This window comes from Aristolochia californica, unplaced genomic scaffold, assembly GCF_029961685.1.
Source record: "Aristolochia californica isolate CCGP_79_NKW_82.1479 unplaced genomic scaffold, dmAriCali1.0.hap1 SCAF_6, whole genome shotgun sequence".
Lineage (NCBI taxonomy): Eukaryota > Viridiplantae > Streptophyta > Magnoliopsida > Piperales > Aristolochiaceae > Aristolochia > Aristolochia californica.
The window spans coordinates 30,803,117-30,824,083 of NW_027182257.1; the positions used below are offsets into that span (position 1 = coordinate 30,803,117).

General features: G+C 35.7%; 1 protein-coding gene and 1 non-coding gene across 2 annotated transcripts; one reads left to right on the forward strand and one right to left on the reverse strand.

Annotated features, from left to right (window-relative positions):
- Positions 1-6,072: 6,072 nt before the first annotated feature.
- Positions 6,073-6,179, reverse strand: LOC137935598 (small nucleolar RNA R71). The gene has a single exon (XR_011109298.1). It is a non-coding gene; the product is annotated as a small nucleolar RNA R71 (small nucleolar RNA).
- Positions 6,180-8,921: 2,742 nt separating this feature from the next.
- LOC137935317 (uncharacterized mitochondrial protein AtMg00860-like) lies at positions 8,922-9,509 on the forward strand. The gene is made up of 3 exons (XM_068779987.1): positions 8,922-9,173; positions 9,258-9,347; positions 9,429-9,509. Exons 1-3 carry the CDS (start codon positions 8,922-8,924, stop codon positions 9,507-9,509), a joined length of 423 nt encoding a protein of 140 aa, XP_068636088.1.
- The last annotated feature ends 11,458 nt before the right edge of the window (positions 9,510-20,967 follow it).

Genomic DNA, 20,967 nt, shown 5'->3' on the forward strand with positions numbered 1-20,967 from the left:
AAATTTCAAGGTGTAGAAAAAATTAAATTCTCAAATTAACCTGCGGTGGGATATTTACCAGAGCCAAATAACCCACTTTTTGCCTATTTTACAACAAGCAGACCTAACAATCATAGATCATCGTAAATGTTTTGATCGAATAATATTGTGTAATGGCTACAATTTTTGTGAGAAATGATTTATGGTTTGGGAGTCAACACTCAGTCAAAAATGCCTCCACACCCCACCCCCCTCCCCTCTTCCGATGATTGCAAAATCCAATATAGAAAAAATTAAAAGAGTATACAATCCTGAAAAATCAAAGAACCTTTATGGAATTATCTCTCTGCATTTGTGCATTTCCATTTTGGATGTTCAATTCTTTTTCAAATCCAAACTTGAGTTTTCATTCTCCCATTTTTCTCGTAAACAAAAAGATAAGGCAATTAGATCACAACAAAATGAAATTTTTAGAGTTTATGTACACAAAAAATTAAAAAATAAAATAAATGTAAGCGAAGAAAATTATTTCACTCACCAGAAATGAACACCAAAGTTTTGTCATCCATGTTTGTGAAATTCCACTAGTACAACCCCTAATGGCTTGATAGAATTTTATAAGAAAGCAATTTTTAATTGATCCTAACATGTTTTAAATGTGGTGGATATGCATTCCTGAAACATTTTGAAGATGCATAGGACCTAATGATCCAAAAATTTCAATGAGTAGAAAAAGTTAAATTCTCAAGTTAACGTACGGTGGGATACTTACCAGAGCCAAACTACCAACTTTTTGCCTATTTTAAAAAAAGAGGACCTAACAATCATAGATCATCATAAATGTTTTGGTCTATTAATAACGTGTAACGGCTATAATTTTTATTAGAAATGACTTATGGTTTGGTAATCAACACTCAGTTAAAACTGTCTCCCCACCCCCCCCCCCCCCCCCCCCCCCCCCCCCTCTTACAATGATTGCAAAATCTAATATAAAAAAAAAACTAAAAGAGTTTACAATCCTTAAAATTAAAAGATACTTTTTGGAATTATCTCTCTCAGCATTTGTGCATTTCGATTATAGATGTTCAATTTTTTTTTCAAATTCAAAATTGAATTTTCACTCTCCCATTTTTCTCAAAAACAAAAAGATATAATGCAAATAGATCGCAGAAAAATGAATCTTTCAGAGTTTATGTATGTAAAAAATTGAAAAATATAATAAATGTAAGTGAAGAAAATTATTTTACGCACTAAAAATGAACACCAAAGTTTTGTTATCCAGGTTTGGGAAATTCCACTAGTACCACCCCTATTGGTTGGTGGAATTTTATAAGAAAGATCTTTCTAATTGATCCTAACATGTTTTAAATTTCGTGGATATGTATGCTTGAAACATGTTTAAGATGCAAATGACCTAATGATCCAAAAATTTGGAGTAGAAAAAATTAAATTCTCAAGTTAACATGCTATGGGATATTTACCACAACCAAACAACCCACTTTTTGCCTATTTTACAAAATGCAGACCTAACAATCATAGCTCATCATAAATGTTTTGATTGATTAATGATGTGTAATGACTATAATTATTGTTAGAAATGACTTATGGTTTGGGAGTCAACACTCGGTTAAAAATGCCTCGCCCCCTCTCTTCCGATGATTGCAAAATCTAATATATAAAAAACTAAAAGAGATACTTAAAAATCACAGATACTTTTTGGAATTATCTCTATCAGCATTTTTGCATTTCCATTTTTTATGTTCAGTTTTTTTTAAAATCCAAACTTGAGTTTTCACTGTCCCATTTTTCTCGTAAACAAAAATATAAGGCAAATACATCACAGCAAAATGAAAATTTTAGAGTTAATGTATGGAAAAAATTGAAAATTATAATAAATGTAAGTGAAGAAAATTATTTCATGCACTAAAAATGAACACCAAAGTTTTGTTATCCATGTTTGGGAAATTCCACTTGTACAACCTCTAATGGCTTGGTGGAATTTTAAAAGAAATAGATTTTTAATTGATCCTAACATGTTTTAAATGTGGTGGATATGCATGTCTGGCACATGTTGAAGATGCAAATGACCTAATGATCCAAAACTTTCAAGGTGTAGAAAAAATTAAATTCTCAAGTTAACGTGCGGTGGGATATTTACGTAAGCCAAATAACCAAATTTTTTCCTATTTTAAAAAAAGGGGACCTAACAATCATTGATCATCGGAAATTTTTTGATCGATTAATGATGTGTAACAACTATAATTTATGTTAGAAATCACTTAAGGTTTCAGAATCAACACTCAGTTAAAAATACCCCGCCCCCCTCTTGCAATGATTGCAAAGCCTAATATATAAAAAACTAAAAGAGTTTACAATCCTTAAAAATAAAAGATACTTTTTGGAATTATCTCTAAGCATTTTTACTTATCCATTTTGGATGTTCAATTATTTTTCAAATCCAAACTTGAGTTTTCTCTCTCCCATTTTTCTCGTAAACAAAAACTTAATGCAAACAAATCACAACAAAATGAAAATTTTAGAGTTTAAGTATGCAAAAAATTGAATACTATAATAATAAATGTAAGTCAAGAAAATTATTTCACGCACTAAAAATCTACACCAAAGTTTTGTTATCTTTGTTTGGGAAATTCCACTAGTACAACCCCTAATGGCTTGGTGGAATTTTATAAGAAAGAGATTTCTAATTGATCCAAACATGTTTTAAATGTGGTGGATTTGCATGCCTGAAACATGTTGAAGAAGAAAATGACCTAATGATCCAAAAATTTCGAGTAGAAAAATTTAAATTCTCAAGTTAACGTGCAGTGGGATATTTACTGGAGCCAAACAACCCACTTTTTGCCTATTTCACAAAAAGCGGACCTAACAATCATAGATCATCGTAAATGTTTTGATCGATTAACGAAGTGTAACAGCTATAATTTTTGTTAGAAATGAGTTATGTTTTGGGAGTCCACACTCAGTTAAAAATGCCTCGCCCTCCCCTCTTTCACCATTTGTGTATTTCCATTTTTGATGTTCAATTTTTTTTCATATCCAAACTTGAGTTTTCTTTCTCCCATTTTTCTTGTAAAAAAAAAAGGCAAATAGATCACAACAAAATGAAAATTTTAGACTTTATGTATGCAAAAAATTGAGAATTATAATAAATGTATGTGAAGAAAATTATTTCATGAACTAAAAACAAACACTAAGGTTTTGGTATCGATGTTTGGGTAATTCCACTAGTAGAACCCCTTGCAGCTTTGTGGAATTTTGTAAGAAAGAGATCTATAATTAATATTAACATTATTTAAATGTGATGGATATGCATGCCTGAAACATGTAGAAGATGCAAATGACCTAATGATCCAAAAATTTCAAGGAGTAAAAAAAATTAAATTCTCAAGTTAACATGCGATGCGACATTTACTAGAGCCAAACCACACACTTTTTGCCTATTTTACAACAAGCGGACCTAACAATCATAGATCATCGTAAATTTTTTTATCGATTAATGAAGTGTAACGACAATAATTTTTTTAGAAATGACTTATGTTTGGGAGTCAACACTCAGTCAGAAATGCCTCACCACCCCTCGTCTACCGATGATTTCAAAACCTAATATATAAAAAACTAAAAGAGTTTACAATCTTTAAAAATGACAAATAGTTTTTGGAATTATCTCTCTCAGCATTTGTGCATTTCCATTTTGGATGTTCAATTTTTTTTTCAAATCCAAACTTGAGTTTTCACTCTCCCATTTTCTCGTAAACAAAAAGATAAGGCAAATAGATCACAACAAAATGAAAATTTAAGAGTTTACGTATGCAAAAAATTGAAAACTATAATAAATGTAAGTGAAGAAAATAATTTCATGCACTAAAAATGAACACCAAAGGTTTGTTATCCATGTTAGAAAAATTCCACTAGTACAACCTGATAGATGCCATATTCTGACATGAGAACTAGGTTAATTATAATAGAATAACCTTTATAATTGTGTTATAGGTGGTTATTTATCGATTTTCAAATGAAATGAGCATTTATTGAATTTGGCATTAATCACTGTCGATATTGCATATTTTTCTCTCCTGAATTATATTTCATTGTTTTTAAGGTTTATTTCTTCCTAAAATGCTTTTTATAGATTCAATTATGGAATTTCAGGAGAATTTTGGTGGAGAAGGAGATATTTACCAAAATGCCCTTAGTCAAATGGAGGTGATTTTTAGGGCAATTCGTTTTAAAACAAATAAGATGGTATTAAAGGAAAAGAGGAGCGTCGAAGGGGGCAGGAGAGCGTCAAGAGAAAATAGAGGGCGTCGACCAAAACAAAGCACCGGAAACAGGGGCAGACCTGAGAGGAGTTTCCCACCGTCGTTCGCCACGCCACTATCTTTCGCCGTGCCACCGTCATCCACCGCCGTCCAGCAATCGAGAACAAACTCAAGGAGAGCTCGAGAGAGTCTCTATCGAGGTGAATTCGACAGTGCTAGTGTCCGCTCGCCAGGCCGAGAGGTGATCTGAGAGGGCTTCTCCGGTACCAATTACGCATTCCGACCATCCTCCAACATTGATTACGTATTTTTGACCATTCCCGGAGCTATTCCGACTCTGACCGAATACTCGGGAGAGCCGGTTAGAGAACTTCATCACTATTTCGTTCTTCGTCGGACGTCACCTCCGTCCGTTGGCTTCTATCCTTCGTCGCCGGCGTCGTCTCTACCTCCAGCCACTCACTCTTGCTACCCGAAGCCATCAATTTCGGGAAATTGCTGCACCCGTGAGAACGAGTTGCTGCCCGAGCGAGAGGAAGGAGAAGGGGAGTAATTCATCATTTTTGAATTTAATTTTTTATATAGTTTGAACTTAGGTTTTGAATGTTTATAGAATCTGATTTGATAATTAATGTTTATTGAATATTTGTTTTCCAGATATTTGATTAAATTAGCTAATTAGGGTAGGATTATAATTGAGGTTGGATTTTGGTATTTTAATCCGATTTCTGTCTTTCACTCTATGCGCCCGAGAGGGGCTAGATGCAAGGATTGAGAAATTGGATCCATGGTTACATGACGCTCGAGAGAGGCAGGAATCACCGTAAAATCCAGAGTTGACGTTTCCTGTTGTGCAAGTAGTTAACCAGATGATTGCTTGATAATTTAGGATATAATTAGTGTTTAGTTCATATTAATTCATCATATTTGGTTAGGCTAGTTGACTGAAGAATACACAAAATTCAGTCCTCCCTATGGATATGACCCTCGATTCCCGCTAAATTACATGAACGATTCGTACCCTTGCGAGGTATTAAAGCCGATGTAATAAAATTCTACATCAAGTTTTTGGCGCCGTTTTCGGGGAGGCACGTATTAAGTGTATTTCTTTGTTCTCCATGGTCTTAGGTTAGATTTATTTTTATTTTATTTTATTTTATTTTATTTTATTTTTTTATTTTTTGCTTTCATAATTTTAGCTTGGTGATTTTGTATGGAATTATTTTTATTTCTTCTAGTTATTTCATATTTTTAGTAGTGAGTTTGTTAGCTTAATTTGATAGTTCATTTTGTTTCTTTTTGTGTTTTTATGCACAGGCGCCGCTCCCTAGGTGGACCATTAGCTCCCTTTGTTGAAGAGGTAGAACATATTTGTAGGAAAACACCCGAAGCCAAGTAAGGAGCTACCATGGCCAATCAGGGCGAACCAGTACAGTTACCTGCAGCAGGTGACCGTAGAGCCCTGAGGGATTATTCTATCCCATCCCACTTCACATCACCTTCTTGCATTATATTGCCACCCACTACTACCGCCAGTTATGAGATGAAACCGGGTGTGATCCAACTCCTCCCTACATTCTATGGGTTGGAGAAGGAGGACCCATATTACCACATCAAGGAATTCTTAGATATTTGTGCAACTTTCAAATTCCAGAATTTCTCAGATGACTCTATCCGGTTAAGACTTTTTCCATTTTCACTTAAGGATAAGGCCAAGTCTTGGCGTAATTCCTAAGAGGTGGGCAGCATTACTTCATGGGACACATTAGTCACAAAATTTTTGTCCAAGTACTTTCCCATTCAGAGAACTACAACCCTCAGAAGAGAAATCTCCAACTTTATGCAGCAGGAGGGTGAACACTTTTATGAGGCTTGGGAGAAATGGAAGGATTTGATCCGTAGGTGTCCGCATCATGGGTTTGAGAAATGGCATTTAGTGCAATACTTTTATCAAAGTCTTACACCCCAGGTTAGATCCATGGTAGATGCAACGAGTGGTGGGAGTGTGATGGGTAAGAGTGCTAGTGAAGCGTGGGATTTTTTTGAAACGTTGAGTGATCAATCTCAGCAATGGGGTTCGTCATTTAATGTTGATAGGAGATCCCACGAAGCTAAAAGAGGGGGTCTCTATGAGGTTAGTGAAACACCTATGCTCATGGCCAAGATTGAGGGGTTGACTAGAAAAATTGATGCCCTTATGGTGTCCAAGAGTTCACCTGCTCCTAACCCATCTACTATCTATGCCATATGCTGTGGTTCATCTCATCCCACACAAATGTGTCCATCTAGTTCATCCTACCCAGAGCTCATTGAAGACTTGAATGCAGTCCAGAATTTTTATAGACCAAACCGGAACGATCCTTTTTCAGAAACATATAATTCGGGTTGGGCTAGGCACCCAAATTTCTCATGGTCTAAGGGCCCACAAGTTGGGGGTCCTCCAGGGTTTACTCAACCCCAAGCTTCGTGCCCACACTTCACTCAACAGCCATTGATTCCACAAAAACCTTCACTTGAGGATACACTCTTCAATTATTCATGCAGAATACACAGTCCTCCATTGCTAAACTTGAAATGCAAGTGAGTCAGTTGACCAGCCACATGAGTGAACAAGCACATAATAGACTCCCTAGTCAAACCATTCCTAACCCCAAAAGCACACATGAGAGTGGGTTGAGTTCCAAACCCCACCATGAGCAAGCCAAAGCCATAATCACCCTTAGGAGTGGTCGTGAGTTGAACAATGGGGTAGGGACCACTAAGTCTAAGGAGTCAAAGGATGACAATGGGGACACATCATTGGGTGAAGAACCTCCAAGTTCTCCACCAACAGCCAAGCAGATCCCTAACCAAGTCCCACTAGCTCCTTATCTGTAGAGGCTATCGGACCCACCAAGGAAAGGAGATAGCATGCATGAAACGTTGGAACTGTTTAGTAAGGTTCACATTAACATTCCACTTCTTGATGCTATTAGGCAAGTCCCTTCCTATGCCCGATTTTTGAAAGACCTTTGTACACAGAAGAGAAAACAACATGTTAACAAAAAGGTCTTTCTTACTGAGGATGTAAGCTCAATTCTGAAGCACAACACTCCTCCTAAAGTTAAAGATCCTGGATGTCCCGCAATTTCATGTGTCATTGGTGAACATACCATCCAGAGAGCTCTTCTTGACTTAGGGGCAAGTGTGAATTTGATTCCTTTCTTTGTGTACTAGCAATTAGGTTTGGGGGAATTGAAGCCTACTCCCATCACACTTCAACTAGCTGACCGTTCTGTCAAGATACCACGAGGAATAGTTGAAGATGTTTTGATAAAAGTGGACAAATTTCTGTTCCCGGTTGATTTCATTGTTCTTGATACAGAACCAGTAATCAATGTGACCAACCAAATTCCTGTCCTCCTAGGACGTCCCTTCTTAGCCACATCTAATGCTATCATTCATTGTAAAAGTGGTGAGTTGGAGTTGTCTTTTAGAAATTTTAAGGTCTCATTGAATGTATTTAATGTCGGGCACCACCCACTTGAGTCTAATGATCTGAGTCCTGCATTTAAGATAGAAACTTTTATGCTTGATGACGAATCCACTCTTGAATCTTTTGAGTCTTGCATAACATATTTAGACATGGACTATTTTGATGAGGAAACATATTTTCGAGAGGTTGATTCTTTACGCAATTTTGTACCTCTGTTGGAGGAAGCTTATGAGGTTATCACAATTGATCATCCACAGGATCTTCATCTTGACTTGGACAAACCTCTTGAACCTTCCAATCTAGATCTTAAGCCACTTCCTCCCACGTTGAAGTATGCATTTTTGGGGCCCATGAAATCATTACCAGTCATTATTTCCTCTGATTTAAGTACTGAGCAGGAGGAACAATTGACTGAAGTTTTACAAGCACACAGAGAGGCATTGGGGTGGACTCTTGATGCCTTAAAAGGGATTAGCCCCTCCATATGCATGCATCGTATTCATTTGGAGGAGGGGACTAAAGCCTCACGTGAGATGCAACGTAGGTTAAATCCCCATATGCTGGAGGTTGTGAGAGAATAAGTCATCAGGTTGCTTGTGATAGGAATCATTTACCCTATTTCCGATAACACCTGGGTGAGTCCAATTCAAGTTGTCCCTAAGAAAAGGGGGATAACGATAATGAAAAATGAAAGTGGTGAATTGATTCCCACAAGAACTACCACCAAGTGGCGTGTTTGCATTGACTATAGAAAACTTAATTCCGCCACTAGGAAGGATCACTTCCCACTACCTTTCATTGATCAGGTACTTGAGCGATTGGCCGGCCATAATTTTTATTGCTTCTTAGATGGATACTCCGGCTACAATCAAATTCCCATTGCTCTAGAAGACCAGGAAAAGACCACATTCACGTGTCTGTTTGGCACCTATGCTTAGAGACGCATGGTTTTTGGTTTATGCAATGCGCCCGCCACTTTCCAATGGTGCATGATGAGTATCTTTTTCGACATGATTGGTGACTTTTTAGAGGTCTTTATGGATGAATTTTCTATGTTTGGCTCTAGTTTTGATACATGTCTGCACAATCTTTCACTCGTATTGTCCCGTTGCATTAAGTCCAATCTAGTCTTGAATTGGGAGAAATGCCACTTCATGGTAAAAGAAGGAATTGTTTTAGGACATGTAATGTCTGAGCGGGGTGTAGAAGTGGACAAAACCAAGGTTGACCTAATTGCCAATCTGCCACCAGCTACTTATGTGAAGGGGGTGCATTCTTTCCTTGGCCATGCTGGGTTCTATAGGCGTTTTATTAATGACTTTAGAAAAATTTCTCGTCCTTTGACGAATTTGCTTGCTCAAGATGTTGTTTTAGCTTTTGATGATGCCTGTATTCATGCTTTTGAGACACTGAAGAAATGTTTGTCCACTGCATCCATTGTCCAACCCCCTACTTGGTCTTTGCCTTTTGAGTTGATGTGTGATGCCTTTGACTATGCATTGGGGGCTGTTTTGGGGCAAAAGATGGATAAAATGCCCTATGTCATTCAGTATGCTAGCCGCACTCTTCATGATGCTCAATTGAATTACACTACCACTGAGGAGTTGCTATCTGTTGTGTTTGCCTTGAAAAAATTCAGATCATATCTGTTAGGGTCAAAGGTTATAGTGTTCACTGATCATTCTGCTTTGAAGTACTTATTATCCATCAAGGACACTAAACCTCGCTTGATTAGATGGATCTTGCAATTGCAAGAATATGACCTTGAGATTTGAGATAAGAAGGGTTGTGAGAATGTTGTTGCTGATCATCTATCTAGGATCTGTGTAGCACCTCAGGAAGGATTCCTTCCTTTAAATGATTCCTTCCCTGATCAACAACTTCTCCAAGTATCCCAGTTGCCTTGGTTTGCTGACATAGTCAACTATCTTGTAACTCATAAGATTCCTGATTATTGGAGTAAACAAGATCGGTTGAAATTCTTTTCCCAAGTCATACATTTTTTTTGGGATGACCCTTATTTGTTCAAGGTGTGTTCTGACCAAGTCATTAGGCGTTGTGTACATGAGCAAGACTTTGCCAACATTCTTGAATTTTGTCATTCCCACGCATGTGGTGGACATTTTGGTGCTAGAAAGACCATGGCTAAAGTCTTGCAATGTGGTTTCTATTGGCCTTCATTATTTAGAGATACCCATGAGTTTTGTCAGGTGTGTGATAAATGCCAACGAACTGGTTGTTTGTCTAGGAAGAACATGATGCCTCTTAACCCCATTCTTATTGTTGAATTATTTGATGTGTGGGGTATTGACTTCATGGGTCCTTTTCCTGTCTCGATCGGCTATCAATACATCCTTGTTGCTGTTGAATATATCTCTAAATGGATTGAAGCTATTGGATGTAAGACAAACGATCACAAAGTGGTGGTAAAGTTTTTAAAAGAAAATATCTTTAATCGGTTTGGTACCCCGAGAGCGATCATCAGTGATGGGGGATCTCATTTTTGTAACAGAGCATTTGAGACCTTATTGAAGAAATATTCCATCACTCATCGGGTGTCCACTCCGTACCACCCACAAACTTGAGGTCAAGTGGAAATCTCTAATAGGGAGATCAAACGGATTATGGGGAAGTCGGTTCGCTTTGATAGGAAAGATTGGTCCACTCAATTGGACGATGCTTTATAGGCCTATCAAACCGCTTATAAGACTCCTATTGGGATGTCTACATTTCGCCTAGTGTTCGGCAAAGCATGTCATCTACCTGTTGAGCTTGAGCATAGAGCTTATTGGGCCATTAAGGCTTTGAATTTTGATTTAACTCTAGTGGGTGAGGAGAGAAAATTGCAATTGAATGAGTTGGAGGAGATACGTCATGATGCTTATGAGAATGCCAAATTGTATAAGGAGCGAACAAAGCTTTTACATGATAAATCAATTTTTTGCAAGTCTTTTACTGTTGGGCAGAATGTTTTACTTTATAACTCACGATTGCATTTGTTTCCAAGGAAGCTAAGATCCAGGTGGTCCGGTCCATTTGAAGTCACACAGGTGTTTCCTCATGGCGCTATTGAGATCCGCAATCACAGAGATGGGTCGGTCTTCAAAGTTAACGGTCAGAGGTTGAAACCGTATCTTGAGAATGTCTCCACACCGGAGGAGGTGGTGATGATTTTCTTGGAGGAACCTGTCATTTCATCTTGAATGTGTCAGAGTCTGGCTTACGACTATAAACTTAGCACATTGTGGGCAATCCCCACGTTTCTATCCCTTTGTACATTACAGTTTTATTTTTAATTTTTTTGGTTTATTCCTTCTTATTTGGGATAACCTTTGGTGTACTCTGGTCTTGATTGATTGGAGGTCCCCCGGCGATGCTGGCCCCATCATGGACTCGGGGTACTCTCTTGCCGGCTGAGAGCATAAATGATTCCGATAGTCGATGACCAGACTTTTGGTCCCTAGTTTGAGAGGTCTGTGCTCAAACAACCGTTCTGGGATTGACCAGTTCGATCTTGAAGTATTGAATGAAAACCTTATGGTGAGTAACTTAAGGACTTGTGTTCAGCGCGTGATTCCTGCTGCCTTCAGTGGCCAGTCACACAGAGATTTCTTCAAAGTGTGATGTGGGATAGCGGTTTCATCTACGGATGATTACCTACGGGTACGGCTGATACGAGTAAACCTTCTTCGAGGGAGACTATCTATCATTCTTGGGGTTTTTAGTCACTTTTCGATATTATTGTTGATGACCAAACACATATGGTCCCACCTATGGATTTAGGAGCCCTGAGGGAGCTTAACCCTCACCCTGTTGGAGTATAACTAGCTAAGTTGTTATTCCTTTGTGTAGCCGTTCTAGTGTTTTAACTTTTCCCCATTTAGGACAATGTCAGGTTTAGGTTTGGGGGGGGGGGGGGGACGACTCTTTTATGTCTTAGCAATAATTTTCTTTTGATTTTTTTTCGTGGTTTTCAAATTACTCCTTTTAGTATGTGGTTAACATTAGTAGAGTTAAAATAAGTTGCTCAAATGTGTTTCAAAATTTTTCGTAAAACTATGTAGAATATGGCTATTAGAAATCTGATATCATTTGTTGTGATCCATGAGAATTCAGTGGGATAACTTACTATTGCATTAGAGTTGGAACTTAGTTGCAAAAGAGAACATGTAAATCTAGTGTTGATCTATGTTAGTCTGAATAGTCTTGTATGCCTGTTTGAACTCATTCCTTTTTATACCTCAGTGAAATTCCTTGTTGTAATGTATGAATGCAAATGGAAATGCTCTTGCTTGCAAAAGACAGATAACTTCAGAAACAGCCTGGGAAAACCCAGGGACATGCATCGGAATAGTCGGTTACTTAAAAATAAATGCATGTGCAGTGAAGACGAATACAAAATGGTGGTAATACCAAAAGTATTCAGTGAAACAAAAATTACGCTGGTAATAGCAAAAGTGCACTGGTAATAGCGTAAAATGGTTTTAAATTTGGAATCAATGAGTTTCCTTAACTTTGATGATGAATTGTAATTTGAAAGAAGTTGCAGGTCAAGATGGAAATTGGTATATTTCTTTTGTGAGATTGTCAGACAACAGGCTTACTCTACTATTTTCTCTTAAGTGTGATGTGACCAGGATTTTATTGTTATTTGTTGCCTCTTTATTCTGTTGAAGTAATATCTTATGGGTCACATTGGTTCTGGTGGAGTAACAATGAGTGTATTTGGATTGATAATAGGCTATATTTTACACAGGTTTTCAAATTGCACAAGATCTCATATGATTTTCAGATATTTTACGATACTAAGTGTTTGTCATATGCTAATGAGGAGTAAATTTTCTTCAGTTTTTCTTTTTATATTATTGATTTAGATGAATTTTGTGGGTAAATTCCATGCAAACCCTCACGAGAAATAACTCGTCCACTACTGCAGAGTAGGGGTTTAACGACTTGTTGCATGCGCTAAATGCAATCGTGCTCCCTACGAAATTGGCATTTTGTTTTCCTAGGCTTAATTTTGGTTTGATTGTTGTTTTGCTAGGGACTAGCAAAGATTTAGGTTTGGGGGTGTGATAGATGCCATATTCTGACATGAGAAATAGGTTAATTATAATAGAATAACCTTTATAATTGTGTTGTAGGTGGTTATTTATCGATTTTCAAATGACATGAGCATTTATTGAATTTGGCATTAATCATTGTCGATATTGCATATTTTTCTCTCCTGAATTATATTTCATTGTTTTTAAGCTTTATTTCTTCCTGAAATGCTTTTTAAAGATTCAATTATGGAATTTTCGGAGAATTTTGGTGGAGAAGGAGATATTTACCAAAATGCCCTTTGTGAAATGGAGGTGATTTTTAGGACAAATCGTTTTAAAACAAATAAGATGGTATTAAAGGAAAAGAGGAGCGTCGACCAAAACAGAGCACCGAAAATAGGGGAAGACTCGAGAGGACTTTCCCACCGTCGTTCGCCGCGCCACTGTCTTTTGCCGCACCACCGTCGTCCACCGCCGTCCAGCAACCGAGAACAAACCCGAGGAGAGCTCGAGAGAGTCTCCGTCGAGGTGAATTCGACAGTGCTAGTGTCCACTCGCCAGGCCGAGAGGTGATCTAAGAGGGCTTCTCCGGTACCAATTCTGCATTCCGACCATCCTCCGGCATCGATTACATTTTCGACCATTCCCGGAGCAATTCCGACTCCGACCGAGACTCGAGAGAGCCGGTTAGAGAACTTCATCTCTGTTTTGTTCTTCGCCGGATGTCACCTCCGTCCGTCGGCTTCTATCCTTCGTCACCGGCGTCGTCTCTACCTCCGGCCACTCACTCTTGCTACCCGAAGCCATCAATTTCGGGAAATTGCAGCACCAGTGAGAACGAGTTGCTGCCCGAGCAAGAGGAAGGAGAAGGGGAGTAATTCATCATTTTTGAATTTAATTTTTTATATAGTTTGAACTTAGGTTTTGAATGTTTATTGAATCTGATTTGATAATTAATGTTTATTGAATATTTGTTTTCCGGATATTTGATTAAATTAGCTAATTACGGTAGGATTATAATTGAGGTTGGATTTTGGTATTTTAATCCGATTTCTGTCTTTCACTCTATGCGCCCGAGAGGGGCTAGATGCAAGGATTGAGTAATCGGATCCGTGGTTACGTGACGCTCGAGAGAGGCAGGAATCACCGTAAAATCCAGAGTTGACGTTTCCTGTTGTGCAAGTAGTTAACCAGATGACTGCTTGATAATTTAGGATATAATTAGTGTTTAGTTCATATTAATTCATCATATTTGGTTAGGCTAGTTGACTGAAGAATACACAAAATTCAGTCCTCCCTATGGATATGACCTTTGCTTCCCGCTAAATTACATGAACGATTCGTACGCTTGCGAGGTATTAAAGCCGATGTAATAAAATTCTACATCACAACCCCTAATAGCATGGTGGAATTTTATAAGAAAGAGATTTCTAATTGATCCTAACATGTCTTAAATGTGGTGGACATGCATGGCTGAAAGATGTTAAAGAAGCAAATCACCAAATGATCCAAAAATTTCGAGTAGAAAAAATAAAATTCTCAAGTTAACGTGCATTGGGATATTTACTAGAGCCTTACAACCCACTTTTTGCCTATTTTATAAAAAGAGGAACTAACAATCGTCGAGCATCTTAAATGTTTTGTTCGATTAAAGAAGTGAAACGGCTATAATTTTTGTGAGAAATAACTTATGGTTTGGGAGTCAACACTCCGTTAAACGAGCCTCACCCCCCTCTTCCGAAGATGGCAATACCCAATATATATAAAACTAAAAGTGTAAATTTATAGTAAATGTAAGTGAAGAAAACTATTTCATGCACTAAAAATGAACACCAAAGTTTTGTTATCCATGTTTGGGAAATTTCACTAGTTAAACCCCTAATCACTTGGTGGTATTTTATACGAAAGAGATTTCAAATTGATCCTAACATGTTTTAAATGTGGTGGATATGCATGCCACGAACATTTTGAAGATACAAATGACCTAATGATCCAAAAATTTCAAGGAGTAGAAAAAATAAAATTCTCAAGTTAACGTGCCGTGGGATATTTAGCAGAGCCAAACAACCCACTTTTTGCCTATTTTAAAAAAAGTGGACCTAACAATCATAGATCATCGTAAATTTTTTGATGAATTAATGTTGTGTAATGGCTATAATTTTTGTGAGAATGACTTATTGTTTGGGAGTCAACACTCAGTAAAAAAAACCTCCCCCCCCCCCCCCCCTCCTCTCTCTCCCTCTTCCACTGATTGCAAAACCTAATATATACAAATGTAAAAGAGTTTAAAATCCTTAAAAATCACAGATAATTTTTTGAATTATCTCTCTCAGCATTAGTGCTTTTCCATTTTGGATTTTCTATTTTTTTTCAAATCCAAACTTGAATTTTCACTTTCCCATTTTTCTCGTAAACAAAGAGATAAGGCAAATAGATCACAACCAAATGAAAATTTGATAGTTTTTGTATGAAAAAATTAAAAACTATATTAAATGTAAGTGAAAGGAAATTATTTCACGCACTAAAAATGAACACCAAAGTTTTGTTATTGATGTTTGGGAAATTGCACTATTACAACCCCTAATAGCTTGCTAGAATTTTATAAGAAAGAGATTTCTAATTGATCCTAACATGTTTTAAATGTGGTGGATATGCATGCCAGAAACATGTTGAAGATGCAAATGACCAAATGATCCAAAAATTTCAACGAGTGGAAAAAATTATATTGCCAAGTTAACGTGCGGTGGGAGATTTACCAGAGCCAAACATCCCACTTTTTGCCTAGTTTACAAAAACCGGACATATGGTTTTGGAGTCAACACTCAGTAAAAAATGCATCGCACCCCCCCCCCCCCCCCCCCCTTTCCAATTATTGCAAAACCTAATATATAAAAAACCAAAAGAGTTTACAATCCTTAAAAATCACAGATACTTATTGGAATTATCTCTCTCAAAATTTGTGTATTTCCATTTTGGATGTTCAATATTTTTTCAAATCCAAACTTGAGTTTTCTCTCTCCCATTTTTCTTGTAAACTAAACGATAAGGCAAATAGATCACTATAAAATGAATATTTTAGAGTTTCTGTATGCAAATAATTGAAAAATATAATAAATATAAGTGAAGAAAACTATTTCTCACACTAAAAATGAACACCAAAGTTTTGTTATCCATGTTTGGGAAATTCCACTAGTAGAACCCCTAACGGCTTGGTGGAATTTTAATAGAAAGAGATTTCTAATTGATCCTAACATGTTTTAAATGTGGTAGATATGCATGCCTGAAACATGTTGAAGATGCAAATGACCTAATATTCCTGAAATTTCAAGGAGTAGAAAAAATAAAATTCTAAAGTTAACTTGCGGTGGGATATTTACCCGAGCCAAACAACCCACTTTTTGCCAATTTTACAAAAAACGGACCTAACAATCACAAATCTTCGTAAATATTTTGATCAATAATGAAGTGTATCGGCTATAATTTTTTTTAGAAATGACTGATGGTTTGGGAGTCAACACTCAGTTAAAAATGCCTCGCCCCCCTCTTCCAATTATTGAAAAACTTAATATATAAAATATAAAAGAGTTGACAATCCTTTAAAAAGACAGATAGTTTTTTGAATTATCTCTCTCATCATTTGTGCATTTCCATTTTGAATGTTGAACTTTTTTTCAACTCAAAACTTGACTTTTTACACTCGTATTTTCTCTTAAACAAAAAGATAAGGCAAATAGATCACATAAAAATGAAAATTTTAGAGTTTATGTGTACTAAAAATTGAAAACTATAATAAATATAAGTGAAGAAAATTATTTCACGCACTAAAAACGAAGACCAAAGTTTTATTATCCATGTTTGGGAAATTCCACTAGTAAAACCGTAATGGCTTGGTGGAATTTTATAAGAAAGAGATTTCTAATTGATCATAACATGTTTTAAATGTGGTGGATATGCATGCCTGAAACATGTTGAAGATGCAAATGACCTAATGATCCAAAAAATTCACGGAGCAGAAAAAATTAAATTCTCAAGTTAACGTGCGGAGTGATATGTACCAGATTCAAACAACCCACTTTTTGCCTATTTTCCAAAAAGTGGACCTAACAATCATAGATTATTGTAAATGTTGTGATCGATTAGTGATGTGTAACGGCTATAATTTTTGTTAGAAATGACTTAGGGTTTGGTAGTCAACAATCAGTTGAAAATGCCTCGCCCCTCTTTCGATGATTGAAAAACCTAATATATAAAAAATAAAAGAGTTTAAAATCCTTCAAAAACACAAATTGTTTTTTGAATTATCTCTCTCATCAATTGTGGATTTCCATTTTGGATATTCAATTTTTTTAAAATCCAAACTTGAGTTTTCACTCACCCATTTTCTCATAAACAAAAATATATGGCAAATAGATCACAACAAAATGAAAATTTTAGAGTTTATGTATGCAAAAAATTGAAAACTATAATAATATGCAAGTAAAGAAAATTATTTCACGCTCAAATATGAAAACCAATGTTTTGTTATCCATGTTTGAGAAATTCCACTAGTAGAACCCCTAACGGCTTGGTGGAATTTTAATAGAAAGAGATTTCTAATTGATCCTAACATGTTTTAAATGTGGTAGATATGCATGCCTGAAACATGTTGAAGATGCAAATGACCTATAATTCCTGAAATTTCAAGGAGTAGAAAAAATAAAATTCTAAAGTTAACTTGCGGTGGGATATTTACCCGAGCCAAACAACCCACTTTTTGCCAATTTTACAAAAAACGGACCTAACAATCACAAATCTTCGTAAATTTTTTGATCAATAATGAAGTGTATCGGCTATAAGTTTTTTTAGAAATGACTGATGGTTTGGGAGTCAACACTCAGTTAAAAATGCCTCGCCCCCCTCTTCCAATTATTGAAAAACTTAATATATAAAATATAAAAGAGTTTACAATCCTTTAAAAAGACAGATAGTTTTTTGAATTATCTCTCTCATCATTTGTGCATTTCCATTTTGAATGTTGAACTTTTTTTCAACTCAAAACTTGACTTTTTACACTCGTATTTTCTCTTAAACAAAAAGATAAGGCAAATAGATCACATAAAAATGAAAATTTTAGAGTTTATGTGTACTAAAAATTGAAAACTATAATAAATATAAGTGAAGAAAATTATTTCACGCACTAAAAACGAACACCAAAGTTTTATTATCCATGTTTGGGAAATTCCACTAGTAGAACCCCTAAAAGTTTGGTGCAATTTTAGAAGAAAGAGATTTATAATTGAATCCTAACATGTTTTAAATGTGGTGGATATGCATGCCTAAAACATGTTGAAGATGCAAATGACCTAAAAATCATAAAATTTCAAGGTGTAGAAAAAAATAAATTCTCAAGTTAACGTGTTGTGGGATATTTACCTGATCCAAACAACCCACTTTTTGCCTATTTTACAAAAAGTGGACCAAACAATCATAGATCATCATAAATGTTTTGATCGATTAATGATGTGTAACGGCTATAATTTTTGTTAGAAATGACTTATTGTTGGGAGTCAACACTGGGTTAAAAATGCCTCGCCCCCCTCTTCGCATGATTGCAAAACCTTATTTGTAAAAAATAAAAGAGTTTATAATCCTTAAAAATCACAAATAATTTTTTGAATTATCTCTCTCATCATTTGTGCACTTCCATTCTGGATGTTCATTTTTTTTTCAAATCCAATGTTGAGTTTTCACTCTCCCATTTTTCTTGTAAACAATTAGAGTTAATGTATGCAAAAAATTGAAAACTATAATAAATGTAAGTGAAGAAAATTATTTCACGCACTAAAAATGAACACCAAAGTTCTGTTAACCCTGTTGGGGAAATTTCACTAGTACAACCCCTAAAAGCTTTGTGCAATTTTATAAGAAGGATATTTATAATTGAATCCTAATATGTATTAAATGTGGTGGATATGTATGCCTGAAACATGTTGAAGATGCAAATCAACTATTGATCCTAAAATTTCAAGGAGAAGAAAACATTAAACTCTCAAGTTGATGTGCGATGGGATATTTACCTGAGCCAAACAACCTACTTTTTGCCTATTTTAAAATAAGCGGACCCGACAATCATAGATCATCATAAACGTTTCGATCCATAAATGATGTGTAACGACTATAATTTTTGTTAGAAATCACTTATGGTTTTGGAGTCAACACTCTGTTAAAAATGCCCCGCCCCCCTCCTCTTCCGATGACTGCAAAACCTAATATATGAAAAACTAAAAGAGTTGATAATTTTTAAAAATCACAGATAGTTTTTGGATTTATCTCTCTCAGAATTTTTGCATTTCCATTTTGGATGTTCAATTTTTTTTCAAATCCAAACTTGAGTTTTCACTCTCCCATTTTTCTCGTAAACAAAAAGTTAAGGCTAATAGGTCACAACAAAATGAAAATTTTTGAGTTTATGTATCGCAAAAAATTCAAAACAATAATAAAACAAGTAAGTGAAGTAAATTATTTCACGCACTAAAAATGAACACCAAAGTTTTGGTATCCATGTTTGGGAAATTCCACTAGTACAACCCCTAATGGCTTGGTGGAATTTTATAAGAAAGAGATTTCTAATTGATCCTAACACGTTTTAAATGTGGTGGATATGCATGCCTGGAACATGTTGAAGATGGAAATGACCTAATGATCCAAAAATTTCATGGAGTAGAAAAAATTAAATTCTCAAGTTAGTGCGGTGGGATATTTACCAGAGCCAAACAACCCAATTTGTGCCTATGTTACAAAAAGTGGTCCAAACAATCATAGATCATTGTAAATGTTTTGATCGATTAATGATGTGTAAATGCGGTAATTTTTGTTCGAAATGACTTATAGTTTGGGAATCAACACTCAGTTAAAAATGCCACCACCCCCTCCCCCCCCCCCCCCCCCCCTCCCCCCCCTCTTCCGATGATTGCAAAACCTAATTTATAAAAAACTAAAAGTGTTTAAAATCCTTAAAATTCACAGATACTTTTTGGAATTATCTCTCTCAGCATTTGTGCATTTCCATTATTGATATTCAATTTTATTTTCAAATCTAAACTTGAGTTTTCACGGTCTCATTTTTCTCATAAACAAAAAGATAAAGCAAATAGATTGCAGCAGAATGAAAATTTTAGAGTTTATGTATGCAACAAATTGAAAACTATAATAAATGTAAATCAAGAAAATTATTTCACGCACTAAAAATTAACACCAAATTTTTTTATCCATGTTTGGGAAATTCAACTAATACAACCCCTATTGGCTTGGTGGAATTGTATAAGGAAGAGATTTCTAATTGATCCTAACAACTTTTAAATGTGGTGGATATGCATGCCTGAAACATGTTGAAGATGCAAATAACCTAATGATCCTAAAATTTATAGGAGTAGAAAAAATTTAATTCTCAAGTAAACGTACGATGGGATATATAGCAGAGCCAAAAAACCCACTTTTTGCCAATTTTACAAAAAGTGGACATATCAATCATAGATCATTGTAAATTTTTTGATCGATTAATGACGTGTAACGGCTATAATTTTTTTTAGAAATGACTTATGGTTTGAGAGTCAACACTTAGTTAAAAATGCCTCGCCGCCAATCTTTTGATGATTGTAAAACCTAATATACAAAAAAATAAAAGAGTTTACAATCCTTAAAAATCACAGATACTTCCTTGGAATTATCTCCCTCTACATTGGTGCATTTCCATTTTGGATGTTCAATTTTTTTTCAAATCCAAATGTGAGTTTTCACTCTCCCATTTTTCTCGTAAACAAAAAGATTAGGCATATAGATCAAAGCAAAATGAAAATTTTACAGTTTATGTATACAAAAAATTGAAAACTATCATAGATGTAAGTGAAGAAAATTATTTCACGCACTAAAAATAAACACCAAAGTTTTGTTATCCATGTTTGGGATATTCCACTAGTACAACCCCTAATGGCATAATGGAATTTTATAAGAAAGAGATTTCTAAATGATCGTAACATGTTTTAATTGTGGTTGATATGCATGCCTGAAACATGCAAATCACCTAATGATCCAAAAATTTCAAGGAGTAGAAAAAATTAAATTCTCAAGTTAAGGTGCGATGGGATATTTACCAAAGCCAAACAACCCACTTTTTGACTATTTTACAAAAAGCGGACCTAACTATCATAGA

What these genes read in the sequence shown, in the direction of transcription:
- LOC137935317 (XM_068779987.1), top strand. Translation starts at nt 8,922, where the DNA reads ATGTCTGAGCGGGGTGTAGAAGTGGACAAAACCAAGGTTGACCTAATT. An exon ending in GTTTGTCCACTGCATCCATT is followed by an intron (nt 9,174 to 9,257) that starts GTCCAACCCCCT and finishes TTGGGGCAAAAG; the next exon opens with ATGGATAAAATGCCCTATGT. An exon ending in CCACTGAGGAGTTGCTATCT is followed by an intron (nt 9,348 to 9,428) that starts GTTGTGTTTGCC and finishes TCTGCTTTGAAG; the next exon opens with TACTTATTATCCATCAAGGA.